The sequence below is a fragment of the Eleutherodactylus coqui genome, chromosome 3 (genome assembly GCF_035609145.1).
Source record: "Eleutherodactylus coqui strain aEleCoq1 chromosome 3, aEleCoq1.hap1, whole genome shotgun sequence".
Classification (NCBI taxonomy): Eukaryota; Metazoa; Chordata; class Amphibia; order Anura; family Eleutherodactylidae; genus Eleutherodactylus; species Eleutherodactylus coqui.
Genome location: NC_089839.1, coordinates 6,428,646 through 6,455,345, shown reverse-complemented (window position 1 = coordinate 6,455,345; position 26,700 = coordinate 6,428,646). Strand labels below are relative to the sequence as shown.

Sequence of the window (26,700 nt, the reverse complement as noted above, 5' to 3'; positions counted from 1 at the left end):
GAAAATGGGGCATCCTGCCCATGAAGTTAGGAGAGGGGTTTATAATGCGGTCATGTTCTGCCTTCTGCTACCCGTAGTGCGCACATTACAGGAACGTCTGTCAGCCCCGCACATGCTGCCCATGTAATGTGTACCGGGGCACCACAGATGGCCGATGTCAGCGGAGAGAAGGATCAGGCAGATGGATTTCAACATGCCTGATCCCTTGTATCCGCAGGAGATAAGATGCGCTGGAGCACTCCGGCAATGACGTGTTACACTCTCCCCATCCAGAACACGCATGTGCATGGCCAAGCTTAGCATGTATACATACTGGGGTCGGGGTGAGTACCGGTTCGTTCAGCCGACTGCTGTCTGTTATATGGCTGCCTTTAATTTAGGGGCACCTACCTGCTGTCTAGCTGAAGGGTCACCCTTTATGCTGTTTATGTATACAGCAAGGACTTCAAGGGGGTTGTACAGGAATAGGAAATCACGGCGGCTGTCTTTCAAAAACAGCGCCACTCCTGTCCGCAGGTTGTGTCCAGCATTGCAGCTCCATTGTAGTGAGCTCTGAACAGGTTTGGCGCTGTTTTTGGAAGACTGCGGCCACGATTTTGTAATCCTAGACAACCCAAAGGTAAATTATGGGTGTTCACACGGTGGCCTCTATGAACTGTAGCCAAAACCTGCAGCTCTGGATGTGAACTTGTGGATCCGCACGCTGATGCCACCCGATCAACCGGCAAATCTGGGGGCCAAGTTACTGGCACAGATTCCATGTTGACAGTGTATCCTAGTGATGAAAGGGCCGGAGCGCTGCAGCCCCTTCACTACATCTCCCTGTCCTGGAGCCGTGCTGCTGCCCCTTTTCAGGATCGGAGGAGATCCCCAAGGTTGGACCCCCACCGATCAGTAACTGATGGCAAATCCTGGTGAAGAAAGGGCCATAGCGCTGCAGGCCCTCCACTACATCTCCCTGCGCTGTAGCGCTCAGGACCACCTTGGATTTGCAACCACCCCATCCACTGTCCTGGCGCTGTGCTGCTGCCCCTTTTCAGGATCAGAGGAGATCCCAGAGGTCGGACCCCCACCGATCAGTAACTGATGGCAAATCCTGGTGAAGAAAGGGCCATAGCGCTGCAGGCCCTCCACTACATCTCCCTGCGCTGTGGCGCTCAGGACCACCTTGGATCTGCAACCACCCCATCCACTGTCCTGGCGCTGTGCTGCTGCCCCTTTTCAGGATCAGAGGAGATCCCAGAGGTCGGACCCCCACCGATCAGTAACTGATGGCAAATCCTGGTGAAGAAACGGCCATAGTGCTGCAGCCCCTTCACTACATCTCCCTGCACTGCGGCGCTCGGGACCACCTTGGATCTGCAACCACCCCATCCACTGTCCTGGAGCCGTGCTGCTGTCCCTCTTCAGGATCCGAGGAGATCCCCAAGGTTGGACCCCCACCGATCAGTAACTGATGGCATATCCTGGTGATGAGAAGTACTGCAGCCCCTTCACTGATGTTCTCCACCCCCAACTGTTGGAGCTGGAGCCTGGCTGTCATCAGATAGACAAGCCACCACTCCTACCGGCACAGGAGCCCGAGAAGCGCCATAGCAAGGCGTATTCATCAGGATGAGACCCCTTAGTGACCGCGTATTGGTTGGCCATTAGGGCCTAAAATGGGCCAGTCGTTAAGGGAACGTTCACTGATGCAGATTTTCCCGCACCCGGTCCTCGGTCGCATGGATGTCGCTGCTTACACTGCGGAGTTAACGACCTGGATCTTGCCTACAATCGGTCCAGTGGTGACGTCACTTTTTTCCCACTTGCAGACAAATATCCGTATAAACTGCGGAGGGGATTCCTATTGAAAGTAATGGAGCGCGGGTTTGTCGCAGGTTTGCTGTTGGATCGGTGCAGACGTCGCTGCAGAATCCCACTGTATGAGCACGCCCTAAAATATTCTGCCGCGTCACAGCTGATATGCCATCATGTAAGCGCTTTGTAGGCGTTCTAAAGCTCGGCCGCGTGTCCAAGTGCCGCGACCTGCCGTCCGCAGCTCTGGTTGTGAACGGAGTAGAAGACAAATCATTACCAGATGAGCTGAATATGTACAGAGTCGCTCTGCTAACGGAGCAGCCGCTCGTCCCGCCGCGTGTCATGACGGTTCAGCAGCGCCTTCTGCTCTCCGCTCTCTGTAGCGCCGGCCTAAACTTTCTTTTTCTCGCTCTCGGGCTCGGAGAATGCTGCGAGTAAACAAGCAATTTAAAAGCAGAAAATAGCTTCGGCTTCTGTCAACACGCTGTTTATTCTCTGCTAGAGATAAAAAGTTCAGTTTTCTGATATTCGTATCAAGATAAGTCAGTAAACAAGATTAATACAGCGTGGAAAGGGTTGTCAGCCGCCGCGGCGGAGGAAATCAGGAGCCGCCGCGCAGAATACAGTGCAAACCGAATAAAAGTGTCAGCTCCGCCACGCCATAATGTGATCATGGGACCCGTAACAAAGCGTGACATAGGCAGCCGGCCGCTATTCTCACCGCCCGGCTGGAGAGAATGGATTACTGGATTCCTGGGATACCCGCCCGAATAGCGTGAAAACTTCATTTTCAGATTAATCCAGGATGTAACTGCGGCGCACAAACCGCTGCAAGGTCCGGGCTTCAATTCCCAACGATGGAAGCGGCTGCTAATTTAATTGTCCGTCTCAGCTTGTCATGTTTTTGGCGGAGGGCAGAGTTATTCCATGGTTCTCGCTGCTCATTCCTACTACGGGCGTAGCAAACCGTAACCTGACAACCACGGCGTACGACAACACAGCAGCGCGGTCATCGGGACGGCGGCCGGGTCACATTTTGGGAATCTGGGGTACAATTTGCTTACTGTAAAATATATTGATGATTCTGCAGTCGGGATACAAGCTGTCAGCTCACGTGATTCCGTCTGGAGTTCAGCGTGGACTTCCTGTTGCCGACAGTCGAACCCTAAAAGGAAAGAAATACAAAAAAGTAAATGCAAAAAAATTCTGCGCTCAAATATTTGTTTTTTCTAGTTCAGTTTATGGGATCTGGGATTTGGGTTCAGAGTAAAAGTCAAGAGCTCTTCCCAGCGCGCTCACCGACATGTCCGAGGATTCATTAGCTACATGTACCCCGACCGCCCCATTATTACCCCCCATCTAGTAGCTTTGGACTCCTTTGGCCTTCAGATCCGCAGCAGTTCCCCCTGGTGTGGATCCCACTCAGTGATGAAATAGTTCTGCAGGAATATCGGCCCCTGCGGACAGGAAGCTTCTTGTAGTTCCCGCAGATGAGATGGTGGTGCTGACGTGTTCTGATCGGCTGACAGGAAGGGGTCAGCGATTCATGCTGCTTGCACCAAATTCTGACCCCCATCAGCAACAGAGATCTGGACCCATCTGACCAGGAGATGTTTCTCCGCTGCTCAGTGATACAAGTTTTGCGCTCTTTTCCCGCTGGAGTCTTTCTGTTTCTCTTAGACACAATGGTGCTGGAACTGGTCGTCCGCTGTTATACCATCCGTGCGGAGGAACGGCGAGTTGTGCGTTTGGACACGTTAGTTGGAGCCCCAGCGTTGTATTCAGCTGACTGTGCAGCCTGTTGGTCAGAACGATTCCTGACATCCTCCTCCGACCCCTTTCAGTGATGAGTTGTTTCCCCCCACAGGATCCCCTCTCACTGGATGTTTTCCTTGATCGCGCCATTCCCTGTATACTCTCCATACCGTTACATGAGAAAACCCCCGCGGTTGGCAGTGAGACCCCGGCTAGTCCAGCACCGATGACCGGCCTCGTTGGAAGTCGCTGCGATTGCTGGATTTTTCCATCTAATTTGAATTTACACTGAAACTGATCCACAGAAAACTTGTCACATGATTGTAGTGTGCATTCCCGTTATTGGCCCCAATGGTTGGAGTGGTCCCAGTAGTTATGACCCCCATAGTGCCCCCTGTAGTAGTAGTAAACCCCATAGTGGCCCCTGAGTTGTAGTAATACACATTAGTGGCCCCTGTAACAGTAGTAATCCCCATAGTGCCCCCTGTATTAGTAGTAAACCCCCTAGTGTCCCCTGTAGTAGTAGTAATCCACATTAGTGGCCCCTGTATTAGTAGTAATCCCCATAGTGCCCCCTGTATTAGTAGTAAACCCCCTAGTGTCCCCTGTAGTAGTAGTAATCCACATTAGTGTCCCCTGTAGTAGTAGTAATCCCCATAGTGCCCCCTGTATTAGTAGTAAACCCCCTAGTGTCCCCTGTAGTAGTAGTAATCCACATTAGTGGCCCCTGTAACAGTGGTAATCCCCATAGTGGCCGGAATAGTAATTGTCACCCCCCTAGTGGCCCCAGCTGTAATAGTATCCCCCTTAGTGGCCAAGGTAGTAATTCTATCCCCTGTAGCGGCTCCAGTAGTAATAGTGATCCCCATAGTGGCCACAGTATTAACAGTAATCTCCATTAGTAGCTTCAGTAGTAATAGTGATCCCCATTAGTAGCCTCTGTAGTAATAGTGAACCCCTATTAGTGGCCTCAGTAGTAAAGGTGATCCCCATAGTGGCCCCCAATAGTAATAGGGATTCCAATTAGTGGCCCCTAATAGTAATAGTGATCCCCATTAGTGGCCTCAGTAGTAAAGGTGATCCCCATTAGTGGCCTCAGTAGTAATAGTGATCCCCATTAGTGGTCCCAGTAGTAATAGTGATCCCCATTAGTGGTCCCAGTAGTAATAGTGATCCCAATTAGTGGTCCCAGTAGTAATAGTGATCCCCATTAGTGGCCTCAGTAGTAATGGTGATCCCCATTAGTGGCCTCAGTAGTAATAGTGATCCCTATTAGTGGCCTCAGTAGTAATGGTGATCCCCATTAGTGACCTCAGTAGTAATGGTGATCCCCATAGTGGCCCCAGTAGTAATGGTGATCCCCATAGTGGCCCCAGTAGTAATGGTGATCCCCATAGTGGCCCCAGTAGTAATGGTGATCCCCATAGTGGCCCCAGTAGTAATGGTGATCCCCATAGTGGCCCCAGTAGTAATAGTGATCCCCATTAGTGGCCCCAGTAGTAATAGTGATCCCCATTAGTGGCCCCAGTAGTAATGGTGATGTCCATCAGTGATCCCAGTTTAAAACGTTACTGATTAAAAAATTCTGACCGTTCTGCTACTAATGACAAGGATTAATATTCGAGTTTGTCATCACTTCCAGGAGCGACTCTTCTCCGACTTTATAAACACAACAGTTCAGACAGCGCCAACGGATATTAAACAGGCTCCCAATGTGCTTTTCTCCTATCCTCCGTGAAGGAGGAGAGCTGCAATGACAGTAAGGGGGGACTCTCACCCGGAGAGTGGACCCCCAATAAAAACAAACAATAGGGTTTAAGTAAAAAAGTTATGCGCTCGCGAAGAAAGCAGTCAGGTCAAGCGGAATGTATAAAATATCCGTCCTCTAAGGGACGGTGAAGAAATAAAATAGAAAGGCACTTACTCGAAAGGAGGGGAGTGTATGAAACAAGAAGCCCCCTCCTCTATGTGCTGACTCCTCTAAGTCCTCTTAGTCGCCGATGGAATTTGCAGACAGCAAGTTGATTTGTCCAGTTTTATTTGTCTAAAATCAGATTTACAAGAAGGCAACGCGTTTCGGTGCAACATGCACCTTTCTCAAGCCTATGCATACATAAACTTCTCCGACTTTAGACCGTTTCTTGAGTTTCCTGGCAGTTTCAGCGGTGACCACTTCAGCTTTCCTTGTGTTTAGGCCCTTGGCGCAGTAACAACCCTCAGATCTCGACACCGTGAGACGGGACGTGTTGTTCTTTCTCCGAGCATCTTTCAGCTCACCCAGCTGTTTCCCAGCCCTTTTAGATGGAGACAAACGGGCGTCTGGGTTCCTGCACAGCAGGAGGAGCTCCGTAACCGCCGGGGTGAACGAATAATGGCGCTCTAATTCCACAGCCATTATGATTAACGCCAAGCGATGAGCCGCTCGCAGCAAACTCTGCAACTGCGCAAATGGCTTACGGTTCTGTAGTGTTCATGTGGGAAGTCCCGTTACAGATGTAGCCTATGTGATATATGTAGCCTGTGTGATATATGTAGCCTGTGTGATATATGTAACTTATGTGTTATATGTAGCCTATGTGTTATATGTAGCCTATGTGATATATGTAGCCTATGTGATATATGAAGGCTGTGTGATATATGTAACTTATGTGTTATATGTAGCCTATGTGATATATGTAGCCTGTGTGATATATGTAACTTATGTGTTAGGCTGGATTCACACAGGGCGGATTTGCCGCGGTTTTGCCGCAGCAGATCCGCCCGAGGCAAAACCGCCCGCGGCCGCTAATCTCGGGATTAGCCAGCCATGTGGATGAGATTTCTCAGAAATCTCGTCCACACGGGACGGCTAATCCGCTGCGGTAAATCCGGTTGAAACCGCGGCCGCCGCAGCCGCGGTTTCAAAAGAAGCAGCATGTCTGTTTACTTTTTTTTGTTTATTTACGTCGCGGCCGCGCTCTTCTCTATGGGAGAGCCGGCCGCAATGAAAAAGCATGCGGCCGGGCCGCTTCAAAGCCGCCGCGGCTTAAACCGCGGCGGTTCTCCCGGCGGAAATCTTGCGGTTTTTGCTGCGGCCAAACCGCGAGATTTCCGACGGGAATGCGCCCCGTGTGAACCCAGCCTTATATGTAGCCTATGTGATATATGAAGCCTGTGTGATTATATGTAGCCTGCGTGATTATATGAAGCCTGCGTGATATATGTAGCCTGCGTGATATATGTAGCCTGTGTGATATATGTAGCCTGTGTGATATATGTAGCCTGTGTGATATATGTAGCCTGTGTGATATATGAAGCCTGTGTGATTATATGAAGCCTGTGTGATTATATGTAGCCTGTGTGATATATGAAGCCTGTGTGATATATGAAGCCTATGTGATATATGTAGCCTATGTGATATATGTAGCCTATGTGATATATGAAGCCTGTGTGATTATATGTAACCTATGTGATATATGTAGCCTGTGTGATATATGTAGCCTGTGTGATATATGTAGCCTGTGTGATATATGTAGCCTGTGTGATTATATGAAGCCTATGTGATATATGAAGCCTGTGTGATTATATGTAACCTATGTGATATATGTAGCCTGTGTGATATATGTAGCCTGTGTGATATATGTAGCCTGTGTGATATATGTAGCCTGCGTGATATATGTAGCCTGCGTGATTATATGAAGCCTATGTGATATATGTAGCCTGCGTGATTATATGAAGCCTATGTGATATATGAAGCCTGTGTGATTATATGAAGCCTATGTGATATATGTAGCCTGTGTGATATATGTAGCCGCCTCTCGTCTCGCCTCATATAAATTGGGGGGAAACTTTTGTTGCACAGAGCACTCGTTCGTTTCGGCACTTGCCACAACCATATGTTATCTTCATCAAGCGGTGCCCATTACATATTCCAAACCTGTCCATTTATAGGGGGATAACTTACTGTTTGGGGGGGCTGACCGCTGAGATTCCCACTGATCCCATGAGATCGCCCTTGGCATGTCCTGACATTTTCCACATTCACTTCTATGGGACCATCGGAGAGCCACGTTCAAGCGCTCTGCCATCCCTGACGGTCCCTTTGAAGTGAATGGCGTGGGGCTGTTAAAATTCAGGGAAACACCGGGTTCCCAGCAGGCGGACCCCCACCGATCGTCATGTTATCTCTTATCCTACGGATGGGGATAGTTTGCCGAGTTGGGAATACTCCTTTAAATACTTGAAATAGGGGTGTCCGAGTTGTGACGTTAAAGGGGTTTCCTGGACCAATACTAATGGTGATTGGTCATTAATAGTTGATCATCGGCATTCGAACAGGAAGTCGCAGACTCCGCTTTACCCCTATTGAATTCCATGCGAGTGAAGCCGTCTCTGAGACTTCCTGCTCCAACCCCGATCACCATGTCCGCCGCCACTGATAGCTGACCAGACGATTAGCCAATCACCAGGGATCCCGGACAGTGGATCACCAGCAATCGACTATTGATGACCTTTTCTGAGGCTGTCATCTATAGTTTTCTCCCAGAAAACACCTCTAAGTTAATTACCCGCACCAACTAATTGACACCTACAGTATGCAACTGCAAGACTGCGGCATCACACTGCAGATGTAGCAGAGCTGAGCTGGACATCTTATAGCTACAGCTAAACGGTTCCACCTTCTATTGTTCTGGTTTTAGGTCCAAAACTCAGTGCTGCTCGTAGCCCCAAATCTCCTGCACAGACACAGATGTAAGGGAGCGCCTCCTGGTTGTCTGCAGCCACCACTAGGGGGAGCTCAGGCGTTTACCGCATACAGTTGTATTATGCAGGTCATTGTAGAAACTCCTTAGCTCCCTCTGGTGGCGGTTGCAGGTAACCAGCATGTTTGTCTGCACAGCAGATTGGCTGATGTGTTTAATGATCACAGAATTTTAAACTAAAAAGCAGCAAAGTGTTAAAGTTGTTGATGTTATAACAAAAAAGAGAGAGCTTCTCACTCCATCCGTCCGGCGCCGATCCAGCAGAGGTGATCTGGTGGCCCCGTGGTGCTCCGGCACATGAGCTCCGCAACCAGTCTGTTGCCTTAGTGGCCGTGTGCTATAGTTATCACCGCGCAGTGAGGCCAGCAGGACAGCTTGTGACTACCAAGGCCACTAATTGGGCGTTACTGCATGTAACCTGCCGAGGACCCCTGGAGCAGCCGCACTGGATTGGTGGGAACAGGTGGGAGGGATTTTTGTTCGTTTTTTTATTGGGGACCTTTTACTCTAAGAAGCAGATGGCCCCTTTAAAAGGCGGAGATTCGCGTTAAAGAGGAGTGGTAGATGAGTGTGTGATTCCGCCTAGTAATACAGTTTCCCCCTGGTGCTCCCGCTGGTTACATGGAAACATTGTATCTTCAGCACCGTACATACAGCGCTGGTGCTATTGGGTGATGCGGTCACATGACCGCTGGACAGGATTTTAGTATTATAAAGCAATGCCAATCTGAGTTTTTACCGTTAGAGGAAGTTTTTGGTGCAATGACTTAATTCCAGTTAATGTACACAGTGAGGGGGGGGGGTCGGCCCCGGACGGCCCCTCCAACCCTACTATATTAACCGAACATGCAAGTGCAATAAGTGCCGGAATTATCAGTACAAGGACTAATAGGTGCCGCGTATTCGAGACTTTCTGAGACTTTTCTATTCGTATTTCCCTTTGTTGCCGTCTGGGAGCCGCGAGAGGAGCGGCCTGATAGCCGCCGGTACGGAGGGGCTGCTTCCAGCGATTTCATGCAGAGGTTTTCAGACGTCAGATGACTTTTACTTGTAGTAAAGGGGAGAGTCGGATCCCTTTACATCACGGGCTATGAACACCCAGGGATGGCACAATAAATGTATTCTGGGCTCCCAATCACTTGTCCAATAGGGTTTCAGTAACAATGTTGCAGCGTTTGCCTTCTGCAGCTTCTACACATCACTGTATATGGAAGCTGCAGACTGAGTCTCAGTGGATCCGTCAGTTTGCAGCCCTCTTTATTAGTTTCTGAAACTTTGTTGTGGTCCTAATTGAGAGGTGCAGGAGAGGAGGGAGCAGAGGAGGCCCCCTCCCAGCTCCCCGGTATTGACCTCCATTGGATTTGGCTCCCGGCGCTTTGAATCTGTCCAGCGTCGGTCAGTGGAGAGAACCTTCCATCCTCCATTACCAGTGAGCGGAGGAGACGACCCACCTGACAGACTCAAGGCTCTGAGAGCCAAATCTACCGGCTGGGTTGTCGGCCCCATAAGCGGTGAGCTGCGGGGGCGCTGCAGTACTTGGGGTACCTGTGAGCAGACCCGTATACATTGGTGCTTACTGATGACTTACGTTTCTCCACAGATCAGCAGTCCGGGGTCGAGCAGTAATGACCGGCTGGCGCACTTTCCCCAAGACCCTCATCATCATGAGTAAGTAGTGCTTCACACCCGCTGGTCTCCACCGCCAGACTGGGGGGGGCAGAAGAAACACTTAAAGGGGTTGGTCCCAATCACTGATTGTCTGGCCAGTTTGGGCTTTTAACCCCTTAGTGACGCGGCCTATTTTGGATCTAAAGACACGGCGATTACTGGGGGAGTCACTGTTTTCTGTTTTTCTGGCGGCACAAGGACTTGCTTTTGCGTTGCGAGTTGTACTTGCTGTTGGTACCATTTTTGGGGGTTAGTGGATTACAGCAGATCCCAGCAGCCAGCAGAAGGAACATAGCGCCCCCATATGGCATTGTCCTTCTGCATGCTGCTGGGACTGCCGTTTGTCCCTTCCCCTGAACCCTCGGAGCAGTAAGTGCGGCCATTGTCAGTGTTGTTTTGTAACCCATCTGTCCCGGACCGGAGGGAGGGGTGTATATTAGGGGGTGTATATTAGGGGGTGTATATTAGGGAGGGGTGTATATCACCTGCAGTTGTTCTGCTCTGCCGTCCCTCTGCACCGCTCTTTGCAAGTCCCATTTTTGGCCATCCAACATGGCCGACGCAATGTTCGGACCACCTCCTACCGACCCTGCATTGGTTGTGTTGGACTACCAATGCTTTATACCTGCTCTGATTAGCCAGAGTTGTTCATGTGATCAGCACTGGCCAATCGGAGAGCAGTGCACAATTTGCACTAGGTAGTTAGAAAATTGCTGCAGCCATCTTGAACGGCCAGAAAGCGGGTCCAAAACCGTCAGAGAGGTGGTAGTGCAGGTGATGTACTGCCCTCCTGTCCCAGAATATGGTCCCGTAACCGCAGGGCCGCTTTAACCAGCCGCAGGCAACGTATTCTGCTGTCTATGGTGGAAATGTTGCGTGCGACCTGCGACAGAACTCCAACCGCGTCGCAGACGCAACGTGACGCAACTGACCGTCATTAGGTGCGGCGTTGCACCGCGGCACGTGTCGGCTCCGCTCAGCCTAACCGAGCTTCGCCCACCGCAGACTCGTCGTCCTCCAGCTCAGAAGGGGTTAATTCACCGGATCACGCCGCCCGTGGTTTCCTCTTGACGTACATTTTAATTCCCAGTCGCTATTTTCCGCCACTCGTTACACATCACCGCTCCGATACGGCGACACTCTCCATGTTCTGTAAGCTAGCATCGCCTCGCGCCGCTCCTCCTACAAGGGGTATCGCTCAGCGGAAGCGGGTCGGTCGCGGCGAATAAATCCGTTGCGGTTTTTCTCTTTTATCGCCATATTGTTGTCTGTCCTTTGGGACGGTGAGTTTTATGCAAAAGGTCAGAGCTCTTTACATCCCCGACCAGGAGAGCCAGTTCAGTGGTTAAATGCAGGAGCAATTAATTATGGCGCGCGTCGGAATACGATACGGTTGACTGCGGGAATAATGTGGATGTCAAACTTGGACTTTCACAAAGCATTTGACTAGAGTTCTGCGTCTGAGATTAATGACTAGCATCAATTCTCATGAACTTACAGCGAGAACAAAGAGCCTGCTCGGTGCCCGGCTGCTGCGGAGCCACCGGCGAGGGGATGCCAGGGGGCTGCTGCGGAAACACGTTAACCCCTCGCGCTCTGGGAGGGATCGCAGCACCTCTCTAGGTCTCAACTCATACAGGGTATTAAGATGGGGGTCCCCTTAGACTGTGCCGACGGTAGACCCTACTGTTCTTTCACTGCCTCCAGAAGTTAAGTTAGATGCTACACCGACCGCCCCTTTATTACCCCCATCTAGTGGCGCTGGACTCCTTTGGCCTTCAGACCCGCAGTAATTCGTCTCGGTGTAGATCCCAATAGGCGATGAAACGGTCGTGCAGGAATATCGGCCCCTGCGGACAGCAAGCTTCCTGTAGTTGCTGCAGATTAGATGGCGGTGCTGACATGTTCTGACCAGCTGACAGGAAGGGGTCAGCGATTCATGCTGCTTGCGACAATTCTGACTCCCATCAGCAACATAAATCTGGCTCCATCTGACCAGGAGATGTTTTCCCGCTGCTCAGTGATACAAGTTTTGCGCTCTTTTGCCCGCTGGAGTCTTTGTTTCTCTTAGACACAATGGCGCTGGAACTGGTCGTCTGCTGTTATACCATCCGTGCGGTGGAACGGCGAGTTGTGCGTTCGGACACGTTAGTTGGAGCTCCAGCGTTGTATTCAGCTGACTGTGCAGCCTGTTGGTCAGAACGATTCCTGACATCCTCCTCCGACCCCTTTCAGTGATGAGTTGTTTCCGTTCTCAGGATCCCCTTTCGCTGGATGTATGACCTTCAACGCGCCATTCTTGGCATACTCTCCACGGTTGGCTGATGGCCAGCCTCGTTGGAAGTCGCTGCGATCGCTGGATCTTCCCGTCTATTGTGGATACAAAATGAAGCCATGGCATTGCCTTACACTGCGTTCTTATAGGTCGTCTATCAAGCCATGCCACAGGCAATCAGCCATGGTAATCTGGGGCCGACAGAAGACCCCTGGCTGGCATGGCAGCAGAATGGCATCTTACAGTCTCATCACGGATGGGCTGTTTGGGACCTCGAGAAAACCGATCAGGGTATTTAAATGCCGCAGTCAGAGCTGACGGGAGGGTGTCAGCGGTCAGAGACAGCCGGCACCCGTATTGTATGGAGTGGCATCGGCCCCCAATCTCGCTCTATACGAACCCTGCGCCTCCTTGATGTACATGTCCTGGGAGTGAAGGGGTTAAGCAGTGATGCTTCATCCTGGACTCAATGGAAGGCTGTGAACGCAGCCGTCGCCGAGCCCTCGGATGGTCATCTATTACAGACGGATCGGACCTCCGTATTGGGCTTTTCACGTGAGTCTAAGAACGTCTTAAATATGTCTGGCGGTATTAAGCGGCCGTCGGCGCCCCAGCTGGATGTTTTTGCTTTATTGCAAATTCAATACGTGTTACTGGCGAGGCTGCGCTTTTACATGATTGCAAATCCAATATATACTGCTAAATGCGGACAAGTGCTTCAATCTTCGCTCGCTCGCCGCTCTCTTAAAACGTGAACTTTTGTTAATCTTGTGTTAAAAAAAAAAAAAATTACAGCGGTTTCCGACTAATGTAATTACTAATAAATAGATCCGGGATGGACTAATGAGCACATCTGCAGTATATCTCATCTTCTAGTGCTCCGTGTGCCTCCTCTGTTTACCTACCCGGGGTGGGTGGTAGGTGCCCCCCCCCGCTGCCTACTGGTGGCGACAAGCGCAGTCATCTTCCATCCTACATGTCTAAACTGTCGGCGTTTAGAGCGCATCGCATCATGTTTCCATGTACGTTTAATGTATACGCTAAAGATACAATACATTAACCCCGTCCTGACCCGATCGAGTGTCGTATTGAGGCGGCTTGGTGGCGGAGCCCACTTCATACATGGTGGGTGTTGGCCGTCTTTGACAGCTGACCCGCACAGCCATGATGACAGAGAACGCTGATCTCTACTGTTCGCTCTTTAAATGTCCGTCAATTCTATTAGCAGCATTGCGTATTGATGTAGTCATGGGATTGTAATGTCCTGGATCCCCCCCTGATCGGATGGTGGGGTGCCGTTCATGTGTCATGGCAGCCGGGTGCCTTATGAAGGTCCCCAGGGCTGCCCTCAGTGATCACCTATTAAGATGTGCCTGTGGGCTCTGGTACGTCTTAATAGAACACCTGTCAGAATACAGTGCGTATATTGCAGTATAAGCCATAAAACGGTCGCAAGTTCAAGTCCCCCGTGGGGATTGAAAAACGTAAAATAAATATTAAAAGTTCACAAATCCCCATTTCGCAGTCATCACATCGAAAAATACTGCCGATTTACAGTATTAACCCGCAGAGTGAACAACTTCTGAAATACACCGCACCACACCAGCCGTATCCAAGAAAAAAACTGGACAGAAAGCAATGAAAAAGTCGTATTTACTCAAAAATGGTACCAACAGAAACTACCGGCTACTTCACAAAAATAGAGCCCTCGCCAAAAATAATGCCGTGGCCGGAGAACGCGGTAACGGAAAGTGATTAAGGCTTATTGTTAAGTAATGCTACGTAAACCATAACCTGCATACATTTGGTGGCGCCATAATTGTGCCGGCCCTCAGAATACGGATGACGCCGTTTGTATTGCCCTGAATGCCATAAAAACAACCCCTCTAAAAATGGCGCAATTGCGTTGTTTTTCTCTTTTGCCCCACTTAGGAATGTTTAAGAGTTTTCCACTACATTATATGATAGCACTCAAAATAGAGCTCAGCCCACAAAGCGCGTGCCCGCAGGCGGCTGTCCGGGGGAGGAAAAAAAATAATCAAAAACAAAAAGGGCTTCAGTGGGAAGGGGTTAAACATGTGATGTGAAGAGCCTTGTACGTATACACCTCTGCCGCGTCCTCTATGCTACAGTGCAGGGGGCGCAGGAGAGCAGCCCCCCTCAGCACAGTGCGCAGCCCACCCACAAGTCTGCAGTACAAGAAGTTCGCGGTTCGCATGTAAGTTGACTGTAAGAACTCGGCCCGTTGGGGTCTTCTTCCATAGATTTGGTGGTCCTCAGATTTCTGTGACTATCTTGGGTATTCGGTAAACCCCTTCATGGCAAAATATCTCCGAGCAACACGGCAGCTCTACTTGTGCAGCGCAGCTCCGATATTACACAGCGCAACAGCCGGGAGTAAGAATATATTCAATAAAAGGACAGATAGCGAGGAGCCGCCGGCGCTCACCGGCCCCCCTGCCGAGTAGTGAATGGTTTGATCTACCGAGGAGGGGAGAAGGGACGTGTTAGGCGACTCTCACAGACGGAGTCGGCAAAATTCGCAATTTTTACTGGCATTTTTGATCGCCTGTCACAGCGTTCGCGGCACTTTTTAGCGCACTCCATCATTGTGATAGGCAAAGAGGTGCGTTAAAAAGTGCGAAAACGTGTCAAAATAGGTCAGACAGGTGTCATTAGAGAGCGCCGTGTTTCAAATGATGGTCTGTGAGGCTCCATTGAAGTCAGTGGGAGCGTTGTACCGCCATCCCCGCGGCGTTCACAACGTCTGAGAGCGGCTTTATTGTTGTGTTTTTTTCATCTGAAAAGACTTACAAGATTTGTCCTAATTTTGTTCTTTTCCATTTTCCCCCAGCCATTGGTTTAGTCCCGGGACCAGGAAGGACCTCAGTCCGGTGAGTGGATGAAACGTTATTCATGAAGGGGTCTGCTGCGGGTTTGGTGGCATAGGAGTCCGTAATGGAACATATTTAGAGGGTGTCCTGGGATCTTGAGCCATAAAGGAGCGTCTGGAAAAGGTCACATGACTGATTTGGTAATCCATGTGTTTTACGTGTTTTCCCTGGTGCGGTACACAGGTTCTTCTGTGGTAGCTTAACCCCCTGGTGGTGACCCCAAACACTGGAGGAACAGAGCTGGTTCTACTTCAAATGGCTCCGGCTCGGTCACTGCTACTGACTCAGCTTTGGTCTTATTTTAAAGGGGTTGCACCAGAATTTCAAGTTATCCCTTCTCCACAGTATATCCACAGGATGGGGGTTAACCTGCTGATCATGAGGTCTCGCTGTTGAGACCCTCACCGATCTCAGTTACGGGGTTCATGTTTTCCCTGTTGTCCGCACTACGAGTTACTGCACCCCCTGCAGTGCGGAGGGGACTGAAGGGAGCGCTGGCACACCATTCACATTCAATGGCGCTGTGGATATGCCCAAGTGGCACCCGTTCGGGTATTTCCATCAGCACCATTGAAATGAATGCAGTGCGGACCGCTCATGCACGGCCGGCGGTCTCTTCACCATTGTGAACAACTAATATAACCGGAGGGGGGGGGGCTTGGATAAAGCTCACAGCCTGATACTGACTGTAACCTGAGAACAGAAAGCTCCACAACAAGATGGCAAGAAATCCCAAAGTCTTTATTGTTACAGCATGTCTGGAAACAGAGACCCTACATCAGATCAGACGGTAAAACCGCGTTGTCCGGCCTCGCTGTGAACGCAATTCTGTGAGTGTCGCGCCGATATCATGTAGCAATAGGCGGGAAAAAGAACCAACATTTCGGTATTATGTGCAACCGCAGACCGTTCTAAACACACAAGTATGGAGCTTCCTTCCCGCTCTCTCCATGTATGATCCGTAACGTTATAACAGCCGAGCCATGAATATACCACCACATACGTCGGCATGAATGTTCAGAATCGCCCGCGATCGGCACAGACGCACACAACCCACTCAGACCTTCCTTCTAGCAAGTAACGTCCCTCGCTTGTGGAGTGTTGGCGCTCAGTGACCGGTGATGACGCATGTATCACGAATGTCCTCCAGTTCTCTCTACGTTCTTAATGGCGGATGACTTCGTGTTTGCATTATAAGATTAGTACGCATTCAGCCCCGCCTGCATCTGCTCAGCGCTGCGCGGGGTGACCGCCTCTTCCATCATGTCAGCGCACCTGCCCACGCAGCGCTGAGCGCTAAGCAATTATTCACGAAAAGCGACATGACCCCCGCTCTGCACACTCCGTTCCCCCAATGTGGCTCCATACGACGAGTGGAAAAGGATACAAAACTTACCAGCTGCATGTTGTCCGTATGAAACCGCCATCACACGAGAGGCGAAGAACTTGTTGGAGCCGAACGCAACCTTCCCCAACGTGGGCTGGTGTACCGCCCCTGGAGGGGTCCGCTGACTGCACCTAGCAACAGAAGCCGATACTAGTAATGCCACGCCCACCACAAGACCACTCCTGTTCCGTTTATATCCCCCTCATATATAGATTTGGTGGTGGTGGAATAAAGGGAACATAGTGCTTATATATACCGCTTGGTGAACGCCAGAATAATAATCCTTATTCGTATAGCGCCAACATATTCCGCAGCGCTTACATAGACGGGGGTACAGAAAGACAAAAGTACAAACATTACAGAACCACGGTTACATAGTAATCAGTTGGTGGAAACAATAGGGGTGAGGGTCCTGCTCCAACGAGCTTACATACTACAGGTAATGGGGGGATACAGAAGGTAAAGGGCTGGAGATGTGCACGGTATGGTGGGGTGGAGATGTGCGCGGTATGGGGGGGTGGAGATGTGCGCGGTATGGCGGGGTGGAGATGTGCACGGTATGGCGGGGTGGAGATGTGCGCGGTATGGCGGGGTGGAGATGTGCGCGGTATGGCGGGGTGGAGATGTGCGCGGTATGGCGGGGTGGAGATGTGCGCGGTATGGCGGGGTGGAGATGTGCGCGGTATGGCGGGGTGGAGATGTGCACGGTATGGCGGGGTGGAGAGTGTGGGTTGCTATACACAGACAATGGTCAGACATTTGGCCGTGTGTCGGCAGAATCGGTATGACTGCAGGAGCGGTTTATGATGGCTAGCAGGGATTGCAGTCAGTAGGTCAGGGAGCATGTTATCAGGCGGAGTACAGAGGGGTTTGTTTAGGGAATGCGGTATGCCTACCTGAAGAGGTGCGTTTTTAGAGCACGCCTGAAGTTCTGTGAGTCCTGGATTGCTCGGGTAGCCTTTGGTAGTGCGTTCCAGAGGACCGGTGCTGCTCTGGAGAAGTCTTGGAGGCGGGAAGGAGAGGTTCGAATTAGAGGGGCGCTCAGTCTGGTTTCGAGCGGAGAGCCCGGGCTGGGTGATGGATTGAGATGAGGGAGGCAATATAGGGGGGTGCTGCACCGTGGATGAGGGATACAATATAGGGGGGCGCTGCGCTGTGGATGAGAGATACAATATAGGGGGCGCTGTGCTGTGGAGGGCTTTATGGATGAAGGCAGCGAGTTTAAATTGAATTCTGTATTTAACGGGCAGCCAGTGCAGTGACCGGCACAGGGCTGAGGCGTCCGAGTAGCGGCTGGACAGGAAGATGAGCCTGGTTGCCGCATTCAGGATGGATTGGAGGGGGTAGAGTCTTGTGCGGGGGAGACCAATCAGCAACGAGTTGCAATAATCGAGGCGGGAGTGCATGAGGGCGACAGGGAGGGTTTTTAGCGCGTCCGCATTGAGAAAGGGGCGGATTCTTGCGATGTTCTTGACGTGCGGCTGACATGTTCGGGCCAGAGGTTGGATGTTGGGGGTGAAGGAGAGATCAGAGTTGACTATAACCCCAAGGCAGCGGGCGTGCTGGGGGTTATGGTGCCACCAACTGAGATGGAGATGTCAGGATGAGGTCGGTTAGTGGAGGGTGGAAACAGGAGAAGGTCACTTTTTGAGAGGTTTAGTTTTAGGTAGAGAGAGGACATAGAGTTAGATACAGCGGACAGACAGTCGGTGGCGTTCTGGAGGAATGCTGCTGTGATGTCACGGGAAGAGGTGTATAGCTGGTGTTGTTAGCATAGAGGTGGTATTGGAAACCAAATCTCCTGATGGTTTGTCTGATGGGGGCTGTGTAGATGGAAAAGTGGAGGGGGGCTGAGGACCGAGCCCTGGGGAACCTCAACAGCAAGGGGAAGAGGTGGAGAGGGGGCCAAGGACTGAGCCCTGGGGGACCCCAACAGCAAGGGGAAGAGGAGGGGAAGGAGCCAAGGACCGAGCCCTGGGGGACCCCAACAGCAAGGGGAAAAGGAGGGGAGGGGGCCGAGCCCTAAAGTACCCCAACAGCAAGGGGAAGAAGAGGAGAGGGGGCTAAGGGCTGAGCCCTCAGGGACCCCAACAGCAAGTGGAAGAGAAGGGGAGGTTGAGCCAGCAAAGGAGACGCTGAAGGAGCTGTCGGATAGGTAGGAGGAGAACCAGGAGAGAGCAGTGTCCTTTAGGCTGATGGAGCGAAGCATTCTGAGGAGGAGTTTGTGGTCAACAGTGTCAAACGCTGCGGAAAGTTCGAGGAGGATCAGTAGGGAGTAATCGCCCCTTGATTTTGCTGTCAGGAGGTCATTTGACTCCCTTGTAAGGGCGGATTCTGTCGAGTGTAGGGGTCGGAAGCCAGACTGTAGGGCAGACCTGGGCAAAGCACGGCCCGCGGGCCACATCCGGCCCGCTGAATAGCTCGGACCGGCCCGCAAAGAGTCCGGTGTCAGCAACGGGAAGCAGCGAAACTATGCACTCCGAAGCCTTGTCCATTTGAAGTTAAGGGCTCATGCACACTGCTGTAGTTTCGCCCGGCCCGTAACCCAGGCGAAACTACGGCGTGCTGCTGCGGAGAGGAGATGGGAGTGCTCCTTACCGCTCCCCTCTCCATTGGCAGACACGGGGGCCGCGCCGTAAAACGGGGTGAAACACCGGGTGTTCACCGCGCCGTATTACAGCGCCATTCATTTTCAATGGCGGCCGTATTCTGGCCGCAAATCGGGCGGCTGGAATACGGCCCCATTAACCCCTTAACGACCAATGACGTACCTGGTACGTCATGGAGCGTCGGGGTATGTATGAAGAGAGGTTGCGATGCAACCTCTCTTCATACAGTGCGGGCATCAGCTGTTTATAACAGCTGACATCCGCGGGCAATAGCCGCGCGCGGCCGATCGCGGCTATTAACCATTTAAATGCCGCTGTTAATTCTGACAGCGGCATTTAAATCCCCCGAACGATGTTCGGGGGTCCCGCACGGCCCCCCCGCGGTCAGATCGGGAGAGCCGTGCATGTGTCATGGCAGCCGGGGGCCTAATGAAAGGCCCCAGGGCTGCCTTAGCAGACTGCCTATCAAGCCGTCCCCGTGGGGTGGCTTCATAGGCTGCCTGTCAAAAAGCAATATGACGTAATGCTATAGCATTACGTCATACTGCAGGAGCGATCAAAGCATCGCATCTTAAAGTCCCCCAGGGGGACCTCAAAGTAAAGCAAAAAAAAAAATCAATAAAGTTTTTTTGTAATTGAAAAAAAAAAAAAGTTGTAAAAGTTTAAATCACCCCCCTTTTGCCATATCTATTATTAAAAAATCTAAATAATAAATTAAAAATATGTATTTGGTATCACCGCGTCTGTAAAAGTCCGAACTATCAAAGTACCACATAATTTTTCCCGCACGGTGAACATCGTTCGAAAAAAGAAATGAAGAATGCCAGAAATGCATTTTTTTAGTTACCCTGTCTCCCAGAAAAAACGCAATAAAAAGCGATCAAAAAGTCGTATGTATTCCAAAACGGTACTATCAGAAACTACAGGACATCCCGCAAAAAATGAAAGCTTGCTCAACTACGTCGACGGAAAAATAAAAAAGTTATTGCGCGCACAAAATGACCGCAGAAAATAATTGAAAAAAATTTTATGTCTTTAAAAAAAAAGAGGAGTATAGTAAAAAAAAACCTATACAAGTTTGGCATCGTAGTAATCGGACCGACCCATAGAATAAAGTTATCATGTCGTTTTTGTTGCCATTTGTGCGCCGTAGAAGCAAGACGCACTAAAAGATGGCAAAATGTCATTTTTTTTTCATTTTACTCCACTTAGAATTTTTTAAAAGTTTTTCAGTACATTATATGGTACTTTAAATAGCACCATTGAAAAATACAACTCGTCCCGCAAAAAACAAGCCCTCATACAGCGACGTGGATGGATAAATAAAGGAGTTATGATTTTTTTAAAGGGGGGAAGAAAAAACGAAAATGGAAAAAGAAAAATGCCCGCGTCATTAAGGGGTTAAGGCAATGTGCATGGAGCCTTCGTATGTTGGTCTGGCCCTCTAAAACCATTCCAATTTCTCATGTGGCCCCATGGCAAAATTAATTGCCCACCCCTGCTGTAGGGGGTCAAGAAGAGCGTTTTCTGATAGCTAGTTTACAAGGCAGGAGTAATCCAGGCGTTCCAATAGTTTGGATATGAAGGGGAGATTAGAGATGGGTCGGTAGTTGGCAGCATCAGTCGCGTCCAGAGTTGGTTTCTTTAGCAGTGGGGATATGATGGCGTGTTTGAAAGAAGAGGGAAAGATGCCAGAGGTCAGAGAGAGGTTGAATATAGTGGTGAGATGGGAGAGGGATCGGAGGAGGTGTGAGGGGAGAGGGTCGCTACTGCAGGTGGTGGGGCGAGCAGAGCAGTTTGGAGACTTCTTCCTCTGTCGTTGGTCGGAGTACAGGCAGTGAGCAGGAGCTAGATGCCGTATTTATGAAACCCCCAAAAATGTTTTTTTCATTGCACCCCCAGAAAAAAACTAATAAAAGTTTTCAATACTTTATATGTACCCATAATTGGTTCCTATAAAAACCAGAACTGGACCCACAAAATACAAGATGTGTAGAGAGACCACCGGACCACAGAAGGCAAAACTATTGACTGGTTCTTAAAGGGAACCTGTCACGTCCCTACATAAACTAAGCTATGGCCCTGTTAGGGGACGTGATGGGGTGCGGGGTGATGTATGCTTTATACTCACCTGCTCCTGCGGTGTCCCCTTTTCAGAGTCCTGTGTGCTCCCATAGACATGGGAGGGTGAGCTGATCGATCTCTGAAAGGGTCCCTAAGATATTGATGATCTGTCCTCGGAATAGGTCATCGTTATCAGATCAGTGAGGGTCCGCCACCAGTCAGCTGATTGGAGGAGGTGACTGTCCTGCGCCCGCTTCTCAGACTTGTGATTTCATGTTCAGAACACGCAGGACCGAAGAGCCAATAAATTAAATGGGATTGAGCTGCTACAGCGGACTCCGACCGCTCCGTCCTGTTCGCATATTAGCCTTTTACACCCCCACTCCTCACCATTCGCAACCTGATTGGTTGTTTGGATATACTCATTCACGGTGATTGGTTATTTGGGTTGGCTGGTTCACGGTGATTGGTTGTTTAGGTTGGCTCGTGTAGAGGTGGGGCGTAAAAGGCTAACATGCGTCCTGTTCAGGTAAATGGGATTGAGCTGCTGCAGCGGACTCCAACAGCTCCGTCAAAGTGGACCGACAATAAGAACTTTCATAGTCCCCAATGGAAGCACTCAGTGTATTGATCAGCCCCGAGGGAAGCCTGGACGTCCAACTGAGCAGCGATGGTCAACGTGACCCCTTATAGGGCCCTTGATTCCTTCCGAGAAACACAAATCACATTCATCCATGGCCAAATAACATACATATTATGTGATGTGCCCCCCCGGAAGGACTGGGGGGCGGCAGTCGGGTCACATTCAGATGTTTTCACACCACCAGGAAGAAAGCAATAAGGTCCCCGACTCCCCGCAGAGAGGCTCCCGGTATTCTCTCAGATGCCGTATTGCCCTCTGCTAGGTGGAACGCTCCTGCCAGCGCCTGCCGCCGTCCCACGGGCTGCAGACGCCCCGACATACAGCGCTGGGCACGGCTACCGCGAAGAACTTTTGTGCTCTTTTCAAAGCAAAAGAAAATCCTAAAATTCCAAAAATTATTATTTTTTTTTGTTTTGTTTTTCACAATAAAGAAACATTGTAACATAAATTGTGTTAAAGGTTCTGGGCAATGTTTCTTCCACCCTTGCAGCAGGCTGGTGGATGCCTGGCCGACCGCTGGCGTCCTGCGTGTCCGTTACCTTCCTGGCCAGCGGAGTGCACTGTATTCTCATAAATCAGCCCATTATTGTTTGTATATTTCTACATGACATTTCATGGCGTTTTATATTCCGAGAGCGGAAGGGCGATCCTTCACCGCATCTGAGATAAAGGTGTCCGGCGTCTCATTTGACGGCTCTCTCGTATAATGTGCGCCGAGCAGAACCTCACCGGGGCAGAGTGGAGCGTTCTCCGTCTGTCGGCTATCACCTTCCATCTTAACTGCACCATCTCTTCCTGCGTTAACCGTGTCGCTGCAAGGAGCCGCAAGGAAGGCGCCGATCCTCTATGAATAGTCATTGCCGTACATGACATCCGGCGTGCGGCTGCCGGCACCTACCAGCTTTCTCACTTAGGACTCGGTCGCGTATTTGCGCAGCGTATCACACACGTCGGATACTGAATCCCCATTGATCTACTTTGGGATATTCAGACAAGCGTGTTTTTCACGTAACTTTTGGTCGCAGCTCGTTATTTGGGTGTGTGTTGTGAACTCGACCAATGACCTTTATGGACCTGCATAAATACTCCGTGAATACGGAGGAAACCTGCATGTTTACGCGGGAAAACGGGGGAATTGTGTTTCTTTTGCGCAGATAAATATGCAGTGTTTATGAGCGCAAAAAGCGAGTCAAAACCCGTGAAATACAGGATGACGACGGCGAGGATCGTTCCACGACTGCACTGCGTATTTACGGACTAAACCTGCATGCGAACACGTAAATTAGCCCTCAGTCGCATTGTTTCCGATCTGTAAGGTCCCATTTTTGCTTGCTACAAACATTCAATGCTCATTTTTGACTCCTCCCAAATGTACAGATTTATAGTGTGCATATAATATACACACTGAGCGGCCCCTCTGTTATTCCCCATCTAGTAGCGCCAAGGATCGTCTTCCTTTTGGCCTTCAGATCCGCAGCAGTTCCTCATGGCATAGATCCCACTCAGTGATGAAATCGTGGCCTTCATATCCACAGTAATTCGTCGCGGTGTAGATCCTACCAGGTGATGAAACGGTCGTTCAGGAATACCGGCCCCTGCGGACAGGAAGCCTCTTGTAGTTGCTGCAGATTAGATGGCGGTGCTGACATGTTCTGATCAGCTGACAGGAAGGGGTCAGCGATTCATGCTGCTTGCACCAAATTCTGACCTCCCATCAGCAACAGAAATCTGGACCCATCTGACCAGGAGATGTTTCTCCGCTGCTCAGTGATACAGGTTTTGCGCTCTTTTGCCCGCTGGAGTCTTTCTGTTTCTCTTAGACACAATGGCGCTGGAACCGGTCGTCTGCTGTTATACCATCCGTGCGGAGGAACGGCGAGTTGTGCGTTCGGACACGTTAGTTGGAGCTCCAACGTTGTATTCAGCTGACTGTGCAGCCTGTTGGTCAGAACGATTCCTGACATCCTCCTCCGACCCCTTTCACTGATGAGTTGTTTCCGTCCGCAGGATCCCCTTTCACTGGATGTTTTCCTCGATTGCGCCATTCTCGGTATACTCTCCACGCCTTTACATGAGAAACCCCCCTCCACGGTTGGCGGTGAGACCCGGCTAGTCTAGCACTGATGACCGGCCTCGTTGGAAGTCACTCAGAACACTCAAAATGAACCTCCAATAGTGACAGGGCGGTTGTCCCTAATAATCTACATCGTTTGCATTTGGAGCCTTCAGCACCGATCAGGCACAACATAGGCTGGTGGAGAGAGAACCTGCTGCACATTTCATCTAGGACACTACCAGTCAGCATGCAGGAAGCCCAACAAACCCTATTATAGTCCTTCGGCTGATCGGGCCTGGCATATGCATATGGAGCCGTTCCACTATTGTCATTGTTGGGCTCCTTTTGACAATTCAAACAGCGACATAGGAAAGTCCAGGTGTGAAAGAGACCAAAGCAATGAGATGTTGGGAGTGATGACAGCGGGAGAGGAGTGTGCTGACCTCCCAGGAGGTAGGGACCTGTCCACTCGTGTAATGAGATTATGGAGACAGAGACAGTGTCTTCATGTAAATGACTGATGGAGTCAAGAGAGAGGCCACCAACAAAGTGGGAAGGAGAAGACAGTTGGGAGCCAGTCAGATCCTGAGAACGGCAGCAGTAGGAGAGGAGTGTGTTGATCTTGTAGAAGCCATTGACCTGTGCCTTCATGTAATGATGTCACGACAGACCTGCATGTGACAGTGCCTTCATGTAATGATGTCACGATAGACCTGCAAGTGACAGTGCCTTCATGTAATGATGTCACGACAGACCTGCATGTGACAGTGCCGTAATGTAGAGAGTCAACGGAGCGAGAGGCCACCAGCCAATAGCAAAAGGTGCCAGCCCTAATCAGCATGGATGATTTCGGGAGAGGAACGTGCTGGTTTTGTAGGAGGCAATTGTTAGGTAGTTGAAAGGTTGTCACCTAAAGTTTCTTATTGGAATTGCAAAAATTGTGAAAAATAGTTTTTAACCTATAAAGTCCCTGTAAATTTGGAAAGATATTAATTCCCCGACACATTGAAGTGTCCTTGATTGTAACTTTGGGAAGATTGACTATGACACCGTCCAATGTGACACCGGATCCTGCAATCAGGAGCTCCATCTCCTCCAGATATCGGCGTGTGATACGCCTCTCCCCTTCGTGTGGAGGAGCGCTCCATCTGCATGTCTCGTGTCCAGACCGGTGGCGTCTCTTTGTGATGTTATATGTCAACATGTCTACAAGGCGACACGTTGTAAATTTTACCGAATGTAAAACTAGATGTCCTCTATAACACATTTGAATAAACCGAGACGAAAAGTTTTGACCAACCGAGATTAAAGAGTCGATTTGTTTACTGTTATGGCATAAATGGATGGAGCGTGCAGATATTTGCATAATGTCAGCAAATGCGCCTTCTTAGGGCTGATATCTGTCCGGTGTTCCTTGTGCCCGGGATGGACTTTCCTTAGATCTGTCTAGGGAAGGTGCCCATGTCTTGTGTGCGCTCACATACCTCCAAGCTCTGATCCGTTGTACGAGGTGCATTCAAGGTCGGAGGTCTCCTAATTTTCTTATCGGGAATAGAAGCTGATGGGACAGACATTAGAAGATGCTGATGAGTGCAACAGATGGCAGCATCGCCCAGCAGACCGGACCCGCGTGACGGCGGCTGGAGATAGAAGCGGTTTAATACTTCAAGTGGCGACAATTACATTCCAGCTGACTGAGACCTGCATGAAGGTGTCGTGGACGTGAAAAATCTGTGTTTGTGGGTGCGACAGTTCAAAAAAGGCTGAAGGTTGTGTGAGAACAAGCCAAAGGAGCCTTGGCTACGCACCAGCTGGTCCAGCACTATGAATGTGCCAGAGGAGCGAGTGTTTATGAAGGACCACCAATTGGCTGTGGAAGGGATTGCCATTTCCGTAGGATCCGTGTACACCATCCTGAGTGAAGACCTGAAGATGCGGAGAGTTTCCTCCAAGTGGTTGCTGCGAATATTGACCAATGATGAGAAGGTTGGTGTGGGGCAGTGTATCAAGAGATTATTGGTGCCTCCATTACTTCAGTTGTCATGTGGGTGCCGTCATTCAGAACAATGATGTCCATGGTCGCACGTTTTCCAGTTGTGCCGCCTTTGCATCAGCCATTTTCCTAAAGAAGTGTTCGCAGTCACCAAGCAATCATTGTGTCAACCTTGTGAAAAATGTGTACGTCAAGAGGGAGATTATTTAGAAAAGTGACAACACTTTCAGCTTTCTGGAATAAGTAGTTTTGTAGAGAAATAAATATGAGAGCTTTAGAACTTGAATGCACCTCGTAGAACACCTTGGAGGTTTGTTGGTTCTTTGGGCGTGGGGCCTGTGCTGCACCTCATAAGGCACCGTGGCGGTTTGTTAGTTCTTCGGGGGTGGGGCCTGTGCTGCGCCTCGTAGAGCACCTTGGCGGTTTGTTGGGGCCTGTGCTGCACCTCGTAGAGCGCCTTGGCGGTTTGTTGGGGCCTGTGCTGCACCTCGTAGAGCGCCTTGGCGGTTTGTTGGTTCTTTGAGGGTGGGGCCTGTGAAGCACCTTGCAGAGCACCGTGGCGGTTTGTTGGTTCTTCTGGGGGTGGGGCCTGTGCTTCATACAGGATGAGATGCTGATTGGATAATATGTGGCAGTTTGGAAAGTTGGCGCATCAGATACAAATTATTACAACCTAATAATGTAGACATTTGGGAAGACCTCCCACTCAGCAGAAAGTCTGGCTTTTACTATGGGGGGCATTAAAAAAGAGCTTGTCCAGGATTAGAAAATATGGGAGGTGTTTTAATGCCCCTGCAGCGCCACCTATTGGAAG

The 26,700-nt window shown here is 50.2% G+C and overlaps 1 protein-coding gene across 1 annotated transcript in view; it reads left to right on the top strand.

The window, feature by feature from the left end:
• GPATCH2 (G-patch domain containing 2) overlaps positions 1–26,700 on the top strand; it is a 173,833-nt gene that overhangs the window by 74,134 nt on the left and 72,999 nt on the right. Inside the window, exons 6-7 of the mRNA XM_066595076.1 lie at positions 9,898–9,965; positions 15,095–15,134. Coding sequence (XP_066451173.1) covers positions 9,898–9,965; positions 15,095–15,134 — 108 coding nt within the window. The remainder of the gene's footprint in view (positions 1–9,897; positions 9,966–15,094; positions 15,135–26,700) is intronic.